This window comes from Chrysoperla carnea, chromosome 4 (genome assembly GCF_905475395.1).
Source record: "Chrysoperla carnea chromosome 4, inChrCarn1.1, whole genome shotgun sequence".
In the NCBI taxonomy this organism is placed as follows: Eukaryota; Metazoa; Arthropoda; class Insecta; order Neuroptera; family Chrysopidae; genus Chrysoperla; species Chrysoperla carnea.
This window is the reverse complement of record NC_058340.1, coordinates 28,532,164-28,553,975: the sequence shown is the minus strand read 5'-3', so window position 1 is coordinate 28,553,975 and position 21,812 is coordinate 28,532,164. Positions and strand designations below refer to the sequence as shown.

The window sequence follows — 21,812 nt, the reverse complement described above, 5'->3', positions numbered from 1 at the left end:
AATTACCTTTCAAATTAAAAAATTAAACAAAATCGAGTAATGTCTTAAGGAGCAATGATGCCGCACAGGTATGAAGACAAGTTAAACTTATTACACCCCTCTTTATTAGTCGGATGTTAAAAATAGAATATTTTGAATGCGTTTTCTTTCATTTTTAAACGATTTTGCCAATTAAAAAAATTTCTGGTAGGAAAAAATGTTAGGAAATGAAATTATTCCGCCAGAAAGGTAAAGCACTGGAGTTTTAGAGTAAAATCCACTGCAACTTTGTTTTATTTTATTTCCTACAACATATCATTCACATACGTACAGGGTAAAAAAAAATTTTCAAATGTTTTATTGCGGATGGAAAACAGTAAAATAAAAAATAAAAAAGTTAAAAAAAAAATTCATATAATTTTTTATGATAAAAAAAAAAAAAAATTTAATTGTTACCACTCAAAATATAAAAATGAAAAACAAATTTAATAAAGTTGGAAAGTCTCGGATAAACGGCAAAGGATGGTTTTTATAAAAAAAATATATTGTGTTTGTTATTAGTAGTTGTTATTAAGTAATTATGGTAGACATTAAGATAAATGGTTATTGTTGAAAACATTTCATAATTGGTGAAAAATACTTTTTGGTCAAAAAAGTTTTTCTGTGTTTGTGTGCTATTTGTCTCTCTTTTTCTGTTTTCGGTTATTTTTCATAAATTATGATGTAAATAAAACTTATTTGTGTGTTACAATTGTTTTATGAGTTTATTCAACTCGAAGCACATTTTAAATATTCGGAAAATATAAAATTTTTTTGTAAATTTTGCAGGACATTGAAAACATCTGATTTTAAACACTAAACCCTGGCCACAATCATAAGCGTTAATCTTTGAAATTAAAATATACATTTTTAGGCATGATTTTCAATTTACTAAGATGGAAACAAGAAATTTTTGTCAACAAGAGAAGTAAGTTAAAGGCTAGTATACTAGCATAACGTGATTGTTGAATGAGGTTTGAGAATGAAAATATTTGAGCAGAAAAATAATGTAAATAATTAAATTCATTTCAACTAATTTCATCATATTTCTATCAAAAATTTTTTTTAAATTTTGTACAACTTATAAACTAACGAAAGTACACAAAGATGCCCGAAAATTTCCGACGTTAATATTTTTTTGCCTACACCTTTACTCCCGTACTGGGAGAAATTCTGCATATTTCTGAAGGACTTGAAAAAATAATTTAAAAAAACTATAGATAAATTTGAAATATTTATAATTTGAATATAAATAAAATTATATGCATATATACCATTTGAAAAATAAAATTTATTTATATTTAAAAGTGTGATCAAAATGCTGAAAACGGGGGTATTTACGAGTTAATATCAATGTTTTTATTCAACGCCTGCTGGAAACTAGTTTAGCTTGTGATCGTAGTTCTATTTTAAGATCCTTGTTGAAATATTTTTCCAATAGAGATAATTAGACTTTTTTAATGTCCCCCAAAGGTTCTCTCGTAGATAATGTACACAAAACAATACTACAAAAACACTATCCCTTAAATGTTTTATTCTAAAAATCATCAAAAATACAACAATACAACCGCGTTATAATAGATCGTCAATAAATATATCAAATATGACAAAACAAAAATATTAGTTTATCACTTGTCATTTTTATTTTGATTGTATTTTAATATCATGATATAAAGTATATATCTTTATCTATCTATCTAGGAAGGAAGATATATAAAATGAGATATGAACTCTAAAATAAACGACATTATTTTTGTTATGTTTCACATGAAAAGAGATTTACAATAAGCTGCTGAGATTCAGAAGTTTTATGAAAGGTATATAATATATTTTTTTTTTTATTCGATGTGTATATAAAAAAAATACTGCACTGGTACACAGTTACAGTTTAGTAATATGATTTTGTGTGTTTGTAAATAAAGGGTGGTTAATTGAAGCGATCAAGCTCACAGATACATCCCAGGTAAGGTTAAATATTGTCAGGTCCAACCGACAGAGCGGCAATTTTCAATTCTTAATTGAATAAAGTTTATGGAAGTATGGTTAACAGAACGATACGTTTAAGTATATAGGGTGTACCATTATGCATGAAGAAGAACAATGTAGGAAGTACCATGAATGATATCACCGTTTAAAATACTTGTTTCCGATAATTTAATAAACATTAAAAAATAAAAAGTTTTATGACACAAGTTCTTTCAGTTCAATGTATTTTTTTTTTAATTTAAAATTTTGAACGATAATATTCCTGCAAATATGAATCATGAAGAAGAAATGATCAGAGAGTATCAATTTGTCGACAGTTCGTTAAGTTTTCGACAGTCTTCTTTACACTACCTGCTTCATGAATGTAATTGGATACAGTTTTCGATGGTGATTAAAAGAAATGATATTAGTGTTCTTTTTAACCCACAACTGAAAAAATGGTATTGTGAATTTAACGTGACTGTATATTTGTGTATCAATGTATCTGTGTGGCTGTCTGCGGCATAATAGCTCCTAAACGTAGGAAGCGATTTAAAAGTTTTTTTTTAAAGATTGTTTGACCGAGACTGCTCTTAGCTATGTTTCAAGTGAGATTTTAGATTTCCTTACTCACACACAACTAGAGAAGAGATGATGATATTGAAACGGCTGAGTATGTTTTCTTGAAAAATAGCTAAAAACGCTGTTACTCAAATAACCTTTGCTAATAAAAAATCAAAATAAGTTGATCTGTTTAGGTGGTATGATGTCACACACAATTTCATCAAACCTGAAAATATTGGTGATTTCATTAAATTTGAAAGTTAATAATATTCATAGATGGGTTTACTTTTTTACTTTTAAGTTTGATGACCACATATCTTAGAAGCCCGAATATTTCACATATGTTCCCTGAACGTTTTTTCGTAAGACATTGGACGGCCAACATTCTCTTCAATCGATAAATCGTAAATTTTGTGCAGGCCTGTATTAAATTTCGAAAATATTTGGTACTAATTTTGTTCCTTATATTTTTTTTTTCTAAACATCAAGAAACTTCTAAAAGAAACTTTCTAAACATCACCTTATATGATGTTTAATAACAACCAAAATCCCCAATACATATCTACTTGAGTTCTATATATCTATAATATGGTTTATCGGATTACATGTTAATATACTTCTTTTTTTTTGTAGTAGAAATAAGGAAAGGTTCGAATGTATCTTTAAATATTCTGTTTATATTCGATAAATGGACTTGACGGTATAGGTTATTACAGGTTTGCCTGACTGTGTGTGTGTGTATTTGGGTTTATTGGTTACTAAAACTTAGTTATTTAAAGAATTTGTAGTTATTTAAAAAATTTGATAGCTTTGGTGCTTTTGAAAATTTTGAAAAAAAATCGACAAAGTCAAAAATTATTGGTCAAGATAAAGTTTTGAAAAATTTATTGGCAAGACTGCAAATAACTAGGCTGAAATGCGTTAAATTGTTCGTAGTTTTAATTACCCCTTTTGATGCGGTTCCAGTTTTAATAGATTCCACTACATCAACCATCAAAATTTTACAAAATGAGTAGTGGTTGGCTATCCGAAACGCCCAAAACTACAGATTTTAAGAGAGCAGACAATCTTTTTTTGCGTAGTGTTAGTCAAAAGATTAGTAAATTATCTTTTTACACGATTTTCTTTGACGGTTACGATCAAAATTAGTTCAGCTCGCTCCAGGTAGCTATTCCAGTTAACAATCCAATACAGAATATTTTTTCACTTGCAATACAGGGTTCCACACCCGAAAAAACTAATGGCGATGATCTCCAAAATCGATTCAGTTTGGAAAAGGCATGACATATAATTTTAATATATATATAATTATTATGGAAATGAATGGTCAAATAAACCTGGCTCAATTCATTTCGAGAAGAGAAATGGTAAAATAATTAGGTAATTCAAAAGAACAACTCAAATATTTCAATTTCAATTAAAATTTTTCCAAAAATTTGTCCCAAAAAATGGTAGCTCTCTAAATATCCTTTTCATCTCATCTAATGTCCTTGACCAGCACTTTGATATTGATTTAAGAAGGAGTGTTATAAGTTTAAAGTATTTATCTGTGCATTTGTGTGTTTCTCAGTGGCATCGTAGGCCCTAAACGGTCGAACCGACTTGATTGAGAACATTTTTATAGCTAAGTCTCCAAAAATGGGTTTACAAGAAATAAATCGCATTTGTCGGAGGTTTTTAAATGTAAATTTCACTTGTATTATCTGTGTACTGTGTGGAGGGATCAAGTCTTTAGACTGGACAAAAACACAATAATTTTAACAATATATTATATTGGAAGTAATAAATTTTATTACCGTGGCTTATTGTTCAATTTATATGAAGATGTTGTTGAAGAAAAATATTCTTCATACATAGTTATATAAAAATTTTATTCATTCAAAACAGGTATCATATTTTGTGATCATTTATTCTTCTTAAAACAGAGAAGAAAAATGTTTACCTCGAACAGATCATAAGAAAAACAATGCAAATTATTCCACAAGACCTGAAATTCTCACTTTAAACGCTTGGAAATATTTAACATTACGCACAGGTCGCACATTTTTTTGAGGATTTATAAATAATTTCGTGTAAACCAAATTAAAAAAAAAGTTAAATTTACCAAATTTAAAAATCCTCCGACAAATTTTTTTGGGTACGGAACTCTATACTCGCACTTGAAACATATACAAGAATACTCCATTAAATTACCTTTTCCCTTAAAGAACTTTGAAGATCGTCGCCAAATTTTTTGGGCACGGAACCCTAACCTGCACTTGTAATTTAACTTAGAACATTCTCCGTTAAATTACCTTTCAAAAGATATCAAAAAAATTAAAATCAGTTAATCTGTTTAGGTGCTACGATGTTACAGACAGACACACACACACACACATAGCGGTCAAACTTATAACACCCCTTTTTTTAGTTCGGGGGTTAAAAAGCTACCTACTCTCAATAATTTTTTTCGGAAATTGTAAGATTTGAAAATGAATATTTGTTATTTGAAATGTTTGGGAAATTATAGAGGTTAATATATGTTTCTGGATTGTCCCTGCCTTAAAACAAAATTTTTGAAACAATATTTGGAGACTGTAGAACCCTCTTACACCTTGAGAGCAATGTTTATATTTGTGATAGGAAACCTTAACCAAAAACAATGGAAACTTTAAGAGCAATGTTTATATTTATGATAGGAAACCTTTACCCAAAAAAATAGCTAAGCAGTGATAATTTTTGCACTTTATATGCTTTGAAACGCAACACTTCAAACTTTAGGTAAAGGTATAAAATTACTTGGTTTGACTTGACTACAATTGTTGTCTGTTCCCAATTGCGGAAATGAGAAATGAAAGTCAAAAAAAGAAAAATAACGCAAAAAATAAAAACGAAACCATCATTTTTTATCAAATAATAACTTTTTAATATCTTTCTACTGTTATATCGTGTTTAGTGTAGTTTCATGATATTAAAAAAAATTTTGTTTTTTTTGTGTTGATCAAACTAAATAATGTTCATCTATCTCTTCGTGTTTGCTACTTTGGTTTAGTCGAAATTGATAGAGATTTAATGGTTTTTATGGTTAAATTACTTGTGTGCGTATATAAAAGTAAATGATCATCATGGCTTGTTAATGTCCTCACCAAAAAAAAAGAAAAAAGAAAAAAAAAAAGAAAAACTAACGAAGAAGTTAGAAAAGTTCGAAGTTATTTAATAAAAAAAAAATACATTTAAGAAACGAGGGCAGAAAACTATAATATGTGTTTTATTGGGTTGCAATTCATTATTTTCCGCTCATTTTCCTGAACTTGTTTTATGTTATAAAAATTAGTTAATGTTATGTTATTTCGATGGTATTGAATCAATAATTTAATTTCTTTACGAAATTTTTGATAAAACATTAAATCCTCAATAACTTGAATTCCTTGATTATGTATGTTTCTTTTTATTTCTCAATAGTACTTGGATTCATTTCTGTCTCCAGAGGTCAAACATATCAAAATAGGTAAGGACCTAAAAATTAAGAAGGACAAATTTTAAGCTAATATATGTGTGTTTACAGTATTAATTAACACTGACCATAATTTGATTATAAGAGTCTCATTAAACTGTAGCTCAATTTAATATTTCAATAGTGAAATAAACCATCGTCTTTAAATCTGACAACAAAACGTTGTTCCTTAATCGTAAACATTTTATCAATTTTGAAAGAGATTATAAATTTGAAAGAATGTCTTTATTCCTAGAAATAATGAAAATTAAAAAACCTTAGATAATGCCTTGTATTTCATATTTATAAAAGAGATTACTTATTTGAAATGAAACAAAAAACTCTGAATGGTTGCCATATAATTTAACATAATGAAAATTATTGATAGCGTTTAACATTTTAATGAAGAAAAATTATAATTTTATTTTTTACGAATCAGCAATTTTAAAAGAAATACATTCAGAAAAGAAACGTATAAATTATGAATACGGAGCGACTCAAGTATAAAATGACTTATCGTTAATACAAAGCCAAATCTTGATTTGTTAAAAAGAGCGGATTGTTTTGCATATGCCTGTCAGAATTATTCATGGCTAGAATAGAGTTGTTTAAAAAACCAACTGAATTACGGTGGCCTTTTGGCTGCCATTTATTTGATTTTCGAAGATTATGAAAATTATGGAAGGTATTTTTTAAAAGCTACCTGGAAATTTGCACCTCTTTATCTTTTATAGTTTTGGAGCAACACTAAAGTTTTGTCCTAATTGGCGCCCTCATGGGTAAACATTGATGTTCAAACAAATGTTGTTTATTTTTTTATAAGGAATATTTTTTATAATAATTAAACTTTGCTTTTACCTCTAACGGTTTACAAGAAGAGTCCTACGGAGGAACCAAGCATAGATAATATAAGCATGTTAAAAAAAAGTACTTGTTGCAAGAAAATATGTTCTGAAATAGAGAGAAAGTAAATATTTTCTTGTTTTAAGAAAATTTTACGTAGTCAAATTCAAATAACACTAACGGCTTGGAAAACGAGTTAACTTCGAAGCATTCTTTGCAAGGTTAATCTTGACCTACTTTTATAATTTGCCCCAAGTTTTTAAAACATACTATCTTAATATAGCATATTATATAATAAAAAAATTGTTTGTATTAATATCTCAATATGTGTTTCAACATTTTTTTTCAATTTGTAAATGTTGTATTAAAAGTTGTTTCTTTATCTTTGTTGTTGATGCTACGCCTTTACAGATGAAACATTACAACAAGGTATGAGTTCTTATCTGGATCATCATCGCCATTATAACTATACGTAAGGTGGTAAGGTACGAACGTAGTACATACCTTATTTACGTAAAATTTTCTTTTATTTTCCGTACATAGTATACATATAAGTGCGTGATCTGAATATAACTACGATTATTCAATATATGTATATATACATTTAATGAAAAATATACAAAATGAAAGTATGTAGATGAATATCATAGAGCTTTATTTTTCTGCTGATGTAATAAAAAATATTTTCAACAAAAATGAACGAATATTGTTTTGTACAAATAAATAATTATAATACCGACGCAATATATATCTGCTAAGATAGCTCACGGTACCAGAACTAGCAACGTTTTAGGGAGTTTTTTTTTCTATATCAAAATAGTTTGTTTTGGAAATCGCTTTATATTTAACTTCCCAGAGGAAGTTTATGTAATAGGGATTTTGGAAATCTTCAGTTTTACATTTTTCCGCAGTTTCAAGGTCACAATATCCGAATCAAACCTTTTCATTGTGATGCCTGTGTGTGTGTGTGTGTGTGTGTGTGTGTACGTATGTGCGTATGATCGTTCGGATTCTTTTGCCTCGATTATCTCGCGAACCAGTTATGGCATTAACACGTGATTGGACTTATTCGACCCACAATCGCGTACTTAAGGACTGAAAGTTTTCAGCAGAATTAGTTGAGCCGTTTTTTAATGGTAATAAAAAAACTGGAAAAAAACTGAATAAACAGAATCTGAAAAGTGGATAAAACACATCATTTATCTATGGAGATAATGATCTTTCCAGCATAAGCAGCAATACATGGTCGAATAATAATCTATGAAGGCTAGCAAGACTTTTTTTAATGGTATTTCCCCCTCTGGGAAGGTAGTCGTGTGGACCACAGGGATCGCATTCACACGACTTCAGTACCACACCAACTATGTACTGCACATTTTTTCTGTAATAATTTATGATTCGAATTTAGAAAGTTAATAAATGCTAGAAATATTCCCGGTCGAAATTTTCGGAATGATTACTTTTTTTTCTTTTTGTTAATCTATTATATAACAAGTGAAAACAAACAATTGACTGAGTTAATTGTTGAAATACCATGCATAGACAGTTGCTAATTGCGTTTACATTTTACCCAGAATTGCTTTAATCTAAGATCCCACTTTCCCAAATGAAAGCTTACCCTGATAAAAAATAGAAAGAGTATTAAGTCTGTTTGAGTCTTGAATCACTTTTGTAAGATACTTGAACTATGTGAGGCGTGCCATTGAATTACACAAGAAAAATTTAATTAAGATAAAAATCAAAGTATCAAAATATTTGGAAGAAATAAGAAAGATATCTAGGACATATCGACAAAGAAATTGAATTTGAAAGAAAAAAAAAAAAAAAAAAAAGAGTCTAGTAATCAGATTAAAGTAATTATCTTGTAATAAAATTAAAAAATTGTTTAACTGTTGAAAACAATACGTATTACACCGCCAGTATGCCTCTGCCCCGTAGAACAGTCATGCACAATGCCAACGGTGGTCGATCGACGTGCTATGAGTGAAAGTAAATAATTTTGTTAAGACCTACTGTGTTGAAGCCGGCTCAACTCGACTCGGCTCCTATTTATAAATTCATGATATTCATAATTACATATTTTGTTTCAAGTATTAAATAATGCCCTTAATTTATTACATGTACTGCAACTCTGCAAGTCATTTTATTTAATATCAAGTATTTTATAACGCAATTTTACTGTAATTACCTGTGAATGACATCGGTAAAGATCGATTTAACACGATCTTAAGAATTCAGTGCAAATTTTAAATAAAAAAATAATAAAAAGTTTAAAGCTTGTTTCTTTCTTGACAATCGAAGATACAAATAGGGTTTTTTATTTCGCATTTTATACTATTTTACGCATATAGGGACTGATTAATCTAGTTGGGAAAAATGTTCTGGGAACATGAATTCTGGATATACAGGGTACAACATTTTAATCTATTATGGCTAAAATAGTTCGTTCAGATTGAAGCTAGTTTTTGGGGTTGCTTTATTAATCAATTTTAATCCTAAAATGTAAGAGATAGCATAACACATTAAATTAGGAAATTGGTTGAAAATATTCTTTCGAAAATTGTAAGATTTGGGAGGAAATACGACGAAATACGAAAAATATATCATTGTTGCATTGAATCGAAAGAAAAAAAAAACGCAAGATACAGAAAAATGCTTAAGCAAAAGTTGTCCAAATGTTAAAATAATAAAATAATATTTGCAACTAATTTAACAGCACTTAGAATCGATATCCTAAGCCAATATTTATTTTCTAGTGATCAATTAATAAATTATTAATTTATAAAGAAATAAAAAGCACAAATTTTATTACAAATTTTATATTTTCCGGCATTGAAACTTTATGATACCTTCAAATATAATTTATATGAAACAAAATATTGAATCACGAAAACCATTGAATCTTGTTGAGTTGGATAAATGTTGTTTTGGATGACTTATTTACAAGAAACATAAAACAAATACTCACGTGTGCTGTTAAGTCTGTTGTTTGTTTAAATGTTTGTTGATATTATTTATATTCGATGGATATACTTGAAATTTTGGCAGATCGTTGCATTTTTAGCCAAGATTGTCATTTGTAACCCAAAATTCTCACTGCAAAAGAAAGGCATTATAAAAGAAATTTGTATCCGTTTCCACACTACCATTGAGGTAGGATACATCAGCGCGTTTTTTTTTACGTGGTATCCCCTATAGGCCTAATCCACGATCTTTTCCTTCTATTTAAGTGCATCCGGTTACATTTAAACAGAAGAAAAAGATAAATAATCATCCAATTTGTCGTGACCGGAACATGACAAATTGGATAACATTATCGCAATTCCTAAAAAAACAAAATCACAATCCCCAAATACTATCAGCCTAAATTTGACATCACTTAATATAATTACAGGACAGGTATTCCTAAAATATAAGAAAGAGATAAAAAAAAACATAAATATCCCTGGAAAAAAATTCAATTATTTCAAAAAGAAAAGGAATAAATAAAAATTGCTTATTTTACAATAACCTTTATGCATAAATATTTCTGAAGGTCCATTTGAATTAACCATATCAACCTAGTTATAAGTAGACTTACCCCAGAATGAAACCAATCCAAAATATCACAGGCTATAACACAGGCGAAAAATCCATGTAATCAAGATCATTTTTTCCGTACATTATCTGTCTAGATATACCTAACTCATTTTAAGTGATGACTGCTCACGTTGCAGATGAGACTGAACGACATCATGAGTTGATACAGTCCCCTATCGAGGCGCTTGGCTTATAGACAGACATAACGAGAAAAAATTGATTTTTGACTACACAATTTCTCATAGTGTTATAACACATGCAACAAATCGAACGAGTTTTTCCTGAGAAACATCATACTAACCTTAGTTAGTCAACGTCGCTTCTCAGGATATAGGGCAGACCGATTTTACAAATTTAAATTAATGAACTGATATTTAGAGTAAAATAAATTGAAAAAAACCAAAAATATCTCTGGGCATAAAAGTTAAAAATTGCTTAATTTTCAATAATATTTATGCATAAACAATTAAAGAAAGTTCTAGGATAGGATATGATAAAAAAAGATAATTCTAGGATAGGATATGAATTTTACAAGTCACAAACACAGAATTATACAAATGACAATGTCGGAGATGAAAAAGCATAAATATCTCTGGAAAAAAATTCAATTATTTTAAAAAGAAAAGGAATAAATAAAAATTGCTTAATTTACAATAACCTTTATGCATAAATATTTCTGAAGGTCCATTTGAATTAACCATATCAACCTAGTTATAAGTAGACTTACCCCAGAATGAAACCAATCCAAAATATCACAGGCTATAACACAGGCGAAAAATCCATGTAATCAAGATCATTTTATCCGTACATTATCTGTCTAGATATACCTAACTCATTTTAAGTGATGACTGCTCACGTTGCAGATGAGACTGAACGACATCATGAGTTGATACAGTCCCCTATCGAGGCGCTTGGCTTATAGACAGACATAACGAGAAAAAATTGATTTTTGACTACACAATTTCTCATAGTGTTATAACACATGCAACAAATCGAACGAGTTTTTCCTGAGAAACATCATACTAACCTTAGTTAGTCAACGTCGCTTCTCAGAATTTAGGGCAGACCGAATTTACAAATTTAAAATAATATATTTAAAAAATAAAATAAAAAAAATTTAAAAAGAAAAATTAGGCAATTTTTCAACCCAGTTATAAGTAGACTTACCCCAGAATGAAACCAATCCAATATATCACAGGCTATAACACAGGCGAAAAATCCATGTAATCAAGATCATTTTTTCCGTACATTATCTGTCTAGATATACCTAACTCATTTTAAGTGATGACTGCTCACGTTGCAGATGAGACTGAACGACATCATGAGTTGATACAGTCCCCTATCGAGGCGCTTGGCTTATAGACAGACATAACGAGAAAAAATTGATTTTTGACTACACAATTTCTCATAGTGTTATAACACATGCAACAAATCGAACGAGTTTTTCCTGAGAAACATCATACTAACCTTAGTTAGTCAACGTCGCTTCTCAGGATATAGGGCAGACCGATTTTACAAATTTAAATTAATGAACTGATATGTAGAGTAAAATAAATTGAAAAAAACCAAAAATATCTCTGGGCATAAAAGTTAAAAATTGCTTAATTTTCAATAATATTTATGCATAAACAATTAAAGAAAGTTCTAGGATAGGATATGATAAAAAAAGATAATTCTAGGATAGGATATGAATTTTACAAGTCACAAACACAGAATTATACAAATGACAATGTCGGAGATGAAAAAGCATAAATATCTCTGGAAAAAAATTCAATTATTTTAAAAAGAAAAGGAATAAATAAAAATTGCTTAATTTACAATAACCTTTATGCATAAATATTTCTGAAGGTCCATTTGAATTAACCATATCAACCTAGTTATAAGTAGACTTACCCCAGAATGAAACCAATCCAAAATATCACAGGCTATAACACAGGCGAAAAATCCATGTAATCAAGATCATTTTATCCGTACATTATCTGTCTAGATATACCTAACTCATTTTAAGTGATGACTGCTCACGTTGCAGATGAGACTGAACGACATCATGAGTTGATACAGTCCCCTATCGAGGCGCTTGGCTTATAGACAGACATAACGAGAAAAAATTGATTTTTGACTACACAATTTCTCATAGTGTTATAACACATGCAACAAATCGAACGAGTTTTTCCTGAGAAACATCATACTAACCTTAGTTAGTCAACGTCGCTTCTCAGAATTTAGGGCAGACCGAATTTACAAATTTAAAATAATATATTTAAAAAATAAAATAAAAAAAATTTAAAAAGAAAAATTAGGCAATTTTTCAACCCAGTTATAAGTAGACTTACCCCAGAATGAAACCAATCCAATATATCACAGGCTATAACACAGGCGAAAAATCCATGTAATCAAGATCATTTTTTCCGTACATTATCTGTCTAGATATACCTAACTCATTTTAAGTGATGACTGCTCACGTTGCAGATGAGACTGAACGACATCATGAGTTGATACAGTCCCCTATCGAGGCGCTTGGCTTGTAGACAGACATAACGAGAAAAAATTGATTTTTGACTACACAATTTCTCATAGTGTTATAACACATGCAACAAATCGAACGAGTTTTTCCTGAGAAACATCATACTAACCTTAGTTAGTCAACGTCGCTTCTCAGGATATAGGGCAGACCGATTTTACAAATTTAAATTAATTAACTGATATTTAGAGTAAAATAAATTGAAAAAAACCAAAAATATCTCTGGGCATAAAAGTTAAAAATTGCTTAATTTTCAATAATATTTATGCATAAACAATTAAAGAAAGTTCTAGGATAGGATATGATAAAAAAAGATAATTCTAGGATAGGATATGAATTTTACAAGTCACAAACACAGAATTATACAAATGACAATGTCGGAGATGAAAAAGCATAAATATCTCTGGAAAAAAATTCAATTATTTTAAAAAGAAAAGGAATAAATAAAAATTGCTTAATTTACAATAACCTTTATGCATAAATATTTCTGAAGGTCCATTTGAATTAACCATATCAACCTAGTTATAAGTAGACTTACCCCAGAATGAAACCAATCCAAAATATCACAGGCTATAACACAGGCGAAAAATCCATGTAATCAAGATCATTTTATCCGTACATTATCTGTCTAGATATACCTAACTCATTTTAAGTGATGACTGCTCACGTTGCAGATGAGACTGAACGACATCATGAGTTGATACAGTCCCCTATCGAGGCGCTTGGCTTATAGACAGACATAACGAGAAAAAATTGATTTTTGACTACACAATTTCTCATAGTGTTATAACACATGCAACAAATCGAACGAGTTTTTCCTGAGAAACATCATACTAACCTTAGTTAGTCAACGTCGCTTCTCAGAATTTAGGGCAGACCGAATTTACAAATTTAAAATAATATATTTAAAAAATAAAATAAAAAAAATTTAAAAAGAAAAATTAGGCAATTTTTCAACCCAGTTATAAGTAGACTTACCCCAGAATGAAACCAATCCAATATATCACAGGCTATAACTCAGGCGAAAAATCCATGTAATCAAGATCATTTTTTCCGTACATTATCTGTCTAGATATACCTAACTCATTTTAAGTGATGACTGCTCACGTTGCAGATGAGACTGAACGACATCATGAGTTGATACAGTCCCCTATCGAGGCGCTTGGCTTATAGACAGACATAACGAGAAAAAATTGATTTTTGACTACACAATTTCTCATAGTGTTATAACACATGCAACAAATCGAACGAGTTTTTCCTAAGAAACATCATACTAACCTTAGTTAGTCAACGTCGCTTCTCAGGATATAGGGCAGACCGATTTTACAAATTTAAATTAATGAACTGATATTTAGAGTAAAATAAATTGAAAAAAACCAAAAATATCTCTGGGCATAAAAGTTAAAAATTGCTTAATTTTCAATAATATTTATGCATAAACAATTAAAGATGGCTCATTTAATCTTAATTTACCTTTATTAACATAAACTTACTTAGAAACAAACCCGAAAATGAAATTTAAGATTTGGAATTCAAATGAAGGGAATAGATAAATGTCAAATAAATAAGCTATTCATAGTGAATAGTAAAACACACACTCAAATTAATTATATTACTTAGAATAAATTATCATATGATATTTAGAAAATAAAAATAAAAATTTTACTTACCTGGATTTTGAACTCCATACCTGTGTAAGAGGACTCGCTATACTCTCTGCCACACGACTTGATGCTTGTTACAATTTAAACGGCCATAATCGGTGGTAAAACTGGACCAACCTAATGAATAAATATATTTTAGTGATAAATAATTAAAATAATTAAAAATAATTTTATTATTAGTGTATGTACAAATATCAGCCAATTGATTCTCTATAGGTATATGTTCAATTTTTAAATTATCTTTTTTTAATTCTGATCGAATGAAATGGTATTTAATGCCAATATGTTTACTTCTTTTACTTTCCCAATTCTTAACTTATTGAATACTTGATTGATTATCCTCAAAAATTACTGGTTTAACGATAATATTAAAACATTCATTTTACAAACCGCAGCTAGTTAATGCAACAATATTCTGTTTTTTAGATTTTCAAAATATATTATTTCCAAATAATTGAAGGGCGTACATGCGTCAACGATAATAGTAGAGAAATAAAAAACAATATGGTAATGCGATAGTTTAAATGATTTTCTATGATTTAAGACAAGAAAAATAACCTGTTATCGAATTATTTTCATTGAATTTTAAGTTTAAAAAATTGACTAAAAGTAAGATTTAATATGGGACTAAATGGAAAATATAAATACGATATTTTTCTAAAATTATATCGATACCAATACTTTTTTTTACAAGCTTTTACCAGGTAATAAGTATTTAAACTTTTAATAGAATTTCAAAAAAATTTCTATTAATTTAAAATTCTTTAAAATTTACATACTGTTTCCCTATGAACGCACGTAGCAAAACAGGCTCACGCATGTACGTGAACTTAAATAACATTTCATTCGATCAGAATTAAAAAAAAAATTGATTATATACCTACAAAAAATGAACTGGCTGATATTTGTACCAAAGGTTTATCAAATCAAAAATTTCACAAATTTGCTAAGTCCATAGAAATCTGTTTTGTTTGAATTGAGCGGAGTGTTGAAATCAATTGAATACAAATTTAGTTTTATTTATTATTTTGATAGAATTTTTTTCGATATTTAGTAACGGAGTTGTTGATTAAAACAATAATATTAAAACGTTTCATTAATATTATGAATGTTCAAGTGATGTAGAGTTATTTAGTTATTCATTTAAGGACGTACATTCATGAGACTTGTAAGTAGACAAATAAAAATAATTATGATGATAAAAAAGTTTAAATGATTTTGAATGATTTAAGAAAGAAAAAATATACAATTATATAAATTAATCGAAACGTAATTAATGTTAAATTTTAAATTCAAAAAGTGACAAAAATAAATCTTTAACATAGGTTTAAATGGAAAATATAAATCGATATTTCTCAAAAATTATATCGATAACTATACTTGAAACTTTTATCAATTAGTAATTATTAAAAATTTTAATAAAATTTCAAAATTATTTCAAATTTAAATACTATTTCCATATAAACGCACATAGCAAAACAGGTTGATGAATGAACGTCTTTAAATAAAAATTATAATTATTAATATTAAAACTGTGTGTTTATTAGTAAACTCTACATCTAAAATAACACTAACGTCAAAAAATTTTATCGAACCATAGTACATATTCATTTTGTTATATTTATTATAAATAAATTTTGTATAAATGAGATTGAATCTCTTGGGAATAAACGCAAGCTCGAAAAATTTTGAAATCAAATAAAAATACTTGTAGTCAATCACTAATAATAAAACAACTAATTCTAGAATGTGATTTCAATTGGAAAAAATAGACAAATGATTCAAACATAATTTTTTTTAATTAATATTAAAAGTTTTGTGTAAAAAAGTATTTGGACAAAATGTGAAACAAATTAAATGTAATATAGAATTTTACAATGTACAAAAAAAGAATTAGAAAAATGCAAATTAAAACAAAAACTTACTCAGAAACAAATTCGAAAATGAAATTTGACGTTTGGAAGTCAAATGAAGGTGAAACACAAAGCACAAATGTAACCAACTGTCCACTATGAACGATGAAACACTACTGACCTAATGAATAATTTTGATTGACCACACCCGAAAAAAGCGCGGAAATTTAACACGCATTTAAATTAATGAAATTAATTTGAATAAATCAGAACATGAAATGTAGAGAAAAAATTTAAAATTTTTATTTGCCCGAGCTTTGAACCATAGACCTTCGATCTACGAGTCGCACTCGCTTAACACCGAGCTGCGACACCTCTTATATGATGAAACAATATCAAGAGACATTATCGGTGATACAGCTGTACAAACCTAATGAAAAACTTTGAGTGACTAAAACACCTGTGGGATTGTTACACAAACTTAAATTAATAACGTAGGTGAAAAAAAAATTTTTTACCTAGTGGGTTTCGAACCCACGATCTTAGTACTACGAGTCGGACTCGCTCACCACTTCGCCATATGACCCGATATATATACATACAAATTACACAAGGAATATCAGTGAGAAAATTATATTAACCTAATGAATAAATAAATTTAACTTATTCCAAAATAAATGCGTATTCAAATTAATTTAATTGATTTGCAAAAAATCATATTAATAAATTCATTAAAAAAAAAATTAAAGTTTATACTTATCCGAGATTTGAGTGAGAAAACCGAATAAGTATAAACCGAAAACACATGCTTCTAAACCGAAACACATTAAGTCATTCGGATACAGTGTAGTAATAACTATTCATAGACCCTATTTATTAAGAATTTTTGGCTTCTATTATAAAATGTTCTATTACAAATATCAGGTTTTTCCTCGGTTTTTTTACTACATTTATGTTGTAGTTAATCTCTTATACGAAAAGTTTTTTTTACAGATTTCACATGATTAATGCTTTTTTTTCCACTGTAAATGATTAACATAATGATTATCATTAAAATTTTTCGATATGTGGAGTAATTTTTAAAATATCGAAAATTGAAAATTTTGTTTAATTATTTAGCTTTCGATATTTCGATAACCAAGACAAATAACGAAAAATTTCGTATTTTCATGATCAAAGTTGAAAATAAAGAACAAATAATTTCAACCACGAATCTCAACTTGATATTACTATGGGCCATTTTAGGAACCGGACTCTCTTAGGTCAAGGAAAATCCCAAATCGTTAGAAATATTTTCTAAATCGATATTAATGTATTATTTATGTATTTTTATTTATTCATATTCCAAAGTATTTTTCTTATTTTAAATACACAGTTCGTTAAAAACTTTTCCTTCATTCAATTTTTTTTTCTTGATACAATTAGAAAGAAAACCAATTATTTGTGCACTTCATTAAAAGGGATGACTTTCTCCAGATTACGTACCTACACTAAGATCAAAGTAATCAAAAACAATATAAAAGAAAAAAACTCAATTTTCAATTACTGTTATTAAAATTATTATGATACAAAGAAATATAATCACAGTTTGAATTTGATTTTATAAATTTTATAAATTCTATTTCTAACGGTTTACAAGATGAGTCCTACGGACCTAAGACCCAATTGACCAATGTTAATATTTTTAAGCGTTACAAACTTGGGACTAAACTTGGTATATTTCATATACATGTTATAAAAGGTTTTTTGTTTTTTACTTGCAACCATTTTACTTGATGTTGATGATTTTATAATAAAAAAAAAACAAGTGAAAACAAACACTGAGTTAATTATATTAATACATACTATAAAATGTGCACCTAATTAACGCCCTCGTGGGTAAACAGTGATGTTTACAAAAAAATGTTTCAAACAAAAGTTTTTTATTTTTTTATAAGGAACATTTTTTACATTTAAACTTTTGTTCTATCTCTAACGGTTTACAAGATGGGTTCTACGGACCCAAGACCCAATTGACCCATGATGCTCATTTACGAACTTGACCTCACTTTTTACGTCCTGAGTACGCTGTAAAATATTTAGCTCGATATTTTTTTTCTTTTTTGAGTTATCGTGTCCACAGACGGACGGACGGACGGACGGACGGACGGACGGACGGACAACCGGAAATGGATTAATTAGGTGATTCTATGAACACCTATACCAAAATTTTTTTCCTAGTATCATTATTTTTAAGCGTTACAAACTTGGGACGAAACTTAATATACTATGCATATTTCATATATACATGGTATAAAAAGAGAGTGTCTGTTTGTATGTCCCCCATTTTCTCTAAAACTAACCATTGACCTTCGGTAGGGGATTATGTCATTGGGTAGCCCTTAGGCTCCCATTGTGAATAAGGGAGTTTGGTGGGGATGGAATTAAAAATGATCTAGGAATTCATAGAAAATAGATTAAAAAAATAGTTCTAATAGTACCATAGGCCCCACTGTCAATAGTACAATTTTCACTGGATGGCGCTACTGGCGCAAATGTCTTTCGATTTTTCTCGAAAATTCTGGAATGTTCCATGGAATTCTATGGAATTTTCTAGAATTTTCTTGAACATTCTGGAATGTTCTATGGATTTCTATCGAATTTTCTAGAACTTTCTCGAATATTCTCGAATGTTGTATGGATTTTTATTGAATTTTCTAGAATTTTCTCGAACATTCTGGAATGTTCTATGGATTTCTATCGAATTTTCTAGAACTTTCTCGAATATTCTGGAATGTTCCATGGGTTTCTATCGATCTTTCCCTTACTTTTCCGTACACACAGAGAGTGTAGACATAATATTGGGATCGGCCAAAAAAATCTTACTGTTCCGTACACACAGAGAGATTTAAAAAAAAAGTCTTTCATTTAACAATTTTGATATTTAAATGTGCAAAAACAACCCATCGAAGCGGGTTTAACAGCTAGTAGGTTTTATAAAAAACGTGATTATTTAAAACACATTTTATAAATTAAAATAACTTTGTAATCATTATTTTCAAAATAGGTAAATCGTACAAAAATGAGCTTTAAATGTTTGTGTTGAATGCAACTGACATTTTAAATATAATTTATAAACGAAATAGTTTTAAAATTACTTTATACAGCATATAAACTATAATAAAATCTAATGAAGAAACTTTCCTAACAAGTCTTTAATATATGTGCGGCACTTTAATCATGTTATTCGTATATAGGCAATTCCACGTCAAATGTACGTACATTAGAAGCAAAAACGAGTTTAAATGTAGATTTTGAGTTTTTTTTTCAAAATAATTGAAATGGTTTAAAGCTCGACACAGTAACTGACAATGATAGAAACCTTTAAATTTGAAATTTTTTTGATGAGGTTACAATTCTTGTGATAAGAAGGAAAATTTAGTTCAGCGATAATCTCTTAATGTATCTCCGTTTGTGGAACGAAATTTCCACAAACTATAAATCAAGAGTTCAATTAACAAAATTTCTAATCGATGCTAATCCACATTCCTAATATCATTATTTTTCTTTTCCTGTCGTAATCTTGAGCCACCCCAAAACATGTTCATGAAAGTGTCCTTTTTATAAATATATTAGTTCTTCTTTACGTATACATATGACATGGAATTACCCATTTATATGAATATCTATATATATAGAAAGAGACGAAATGAATGTTTTGTAATATATTCTCTACTCGAAATTTCAAATGCATGTTTTTGTCGGTAGATTTTATTTGGACAATCATTTATAGTATATGGGGATATTCATAGAAAAGATATTTCGTATTTATACATTTTAAGCTTTTTGTTTATATTCAACTATAAAATGTTGAATTGTGTATAATTCTGCCCATTAATATCTCGGTAAAGCCTCGCTTACGTCAAGGTTAAAGTAAAGCTAAATGTAGTCTAACTCATTTCTAGTATATTCTATTTTTTAAGATTATGTGACGACGCTTTGTTACTAGCTACAACGCGTTTTTTTTTATTCTGTGATAAATTAATATCCAGTTTGAAAATATAATCAAGTAACATTGTTTTCATCATGAAACCAGTATGGTAGCTTAAATTGTGCTCAAGACATTAGGTATTATATCTAATAAAATCGCCAAGAAATTAGAATACCATTTTTAAGTTTTCTCTATTCACGAAAGATAATATCTGAATTTAAAGCCTGTCTCAAACAAATTAGTTTTATCTAAGACAAATCACAAATCGCATCAATTTGATACAAAGTGTATGATTTTTCACAGTTGTTTTTCTTCTTATTTTCAGATGCACTTCAAAGTTTAGGAGAATTAAGTAACGCAATGGGAGTTATAGGAATGGATGGAGAATTAGACGGAAAGAAACCAAATTTTGTGACACCTGGTCAAACGTATCGAATTGTGGCGGGCGCAACGGTCGTTCTACCGTGTCGAGTAACAGAAACAGGTAAGTTATTTACAATTTTTTTCTTTGAAATTTTTCTCTTACTTACTTGAAATTGAATTAATAGAAAAAAAAGAAATGAAAAACTAACAATCATAAATGAAAAACTAACAATCTAAATCTTAACAAGTGAAATTTGCAAAATTTAAAAAAACCCCCACAAATTTTTGGGGTACTCGCACTTGAAACATGTATAAAAGCACTCCATTAAATTACCTTTTTCTATAAAGCATTTTGAAGAATATCGCAAATCTTTTTGTTTTTTTCGGGTTCGGAACCATAAACTCTGTAAACATACCCAAGAACACTCTCTGTTAAATCACTTTTCAAACGAGACCAAAAAAATCAAAATCGTAACGGATGGTTCAGGCGCCACAATGTCACAGATAGACACATACAGATAGCGATCAACTTTATGGCACCTCTTTTTTTTCGTTCGGGGGTTTAAAAGAGGAATATTTTCAATTTTATCACAGCAGTTACAATAAAGTAGGTTGCCTCATAACCAGCCGCTCCGCGAAGAAGTCTTGATTGTATTTTACAGGAGACTGCTTTAAATTAACCAATTTTTATTCTTCAGGGTTTCCGTATGAACACTATTTGGGAAAACTATGATGCGTCATGGCATATTAATCAATAGTAGTGGCCCGCCTCTTGACCATATATGAGGCGTGTATGACCCGTTTCTTGAAACTGCTTATATTTTGAAGGGTATTAAATTTTCATGCTTCGAATATTCTCTTTATTAAAATATAATATTTTATCGAATTTTTAATTATTAGTCCAAATACACAAAATACAAAACATATTTTATTTAAATGTATACTCCGACGCTGTTGTTTTAAATACAATATAATAGCATTTTAATTACATTTTTGAACT

The 21,812-nt window shown here is 28.8% G+C and overlaps 1 protein-coding gene across 1 annotated transcript in view; it reads left to right on the top strand.

Moving 5' to 3' along the window:
- The first annotated feature begins 20,773 nt into the window (after positions 1–20,773).
- The window catches only part of LOC123298650, a 102,815-nt gene continuing 101,776 nt past the window's right edge, over positions 20,774–21,812 (top strand). The window contains exon 1 of the mRNA XM_044880742.1: positions 20,774–20,933. Within this exon, the coding sequence (XP_044736677.1) occupies positions 20,810–20,933 (124 nt within the window). The 5' untranslated portion in view covers positions 20,774–20,809. The remainder of the gene's footprint in view (positions 20,934–21,812) is intronic.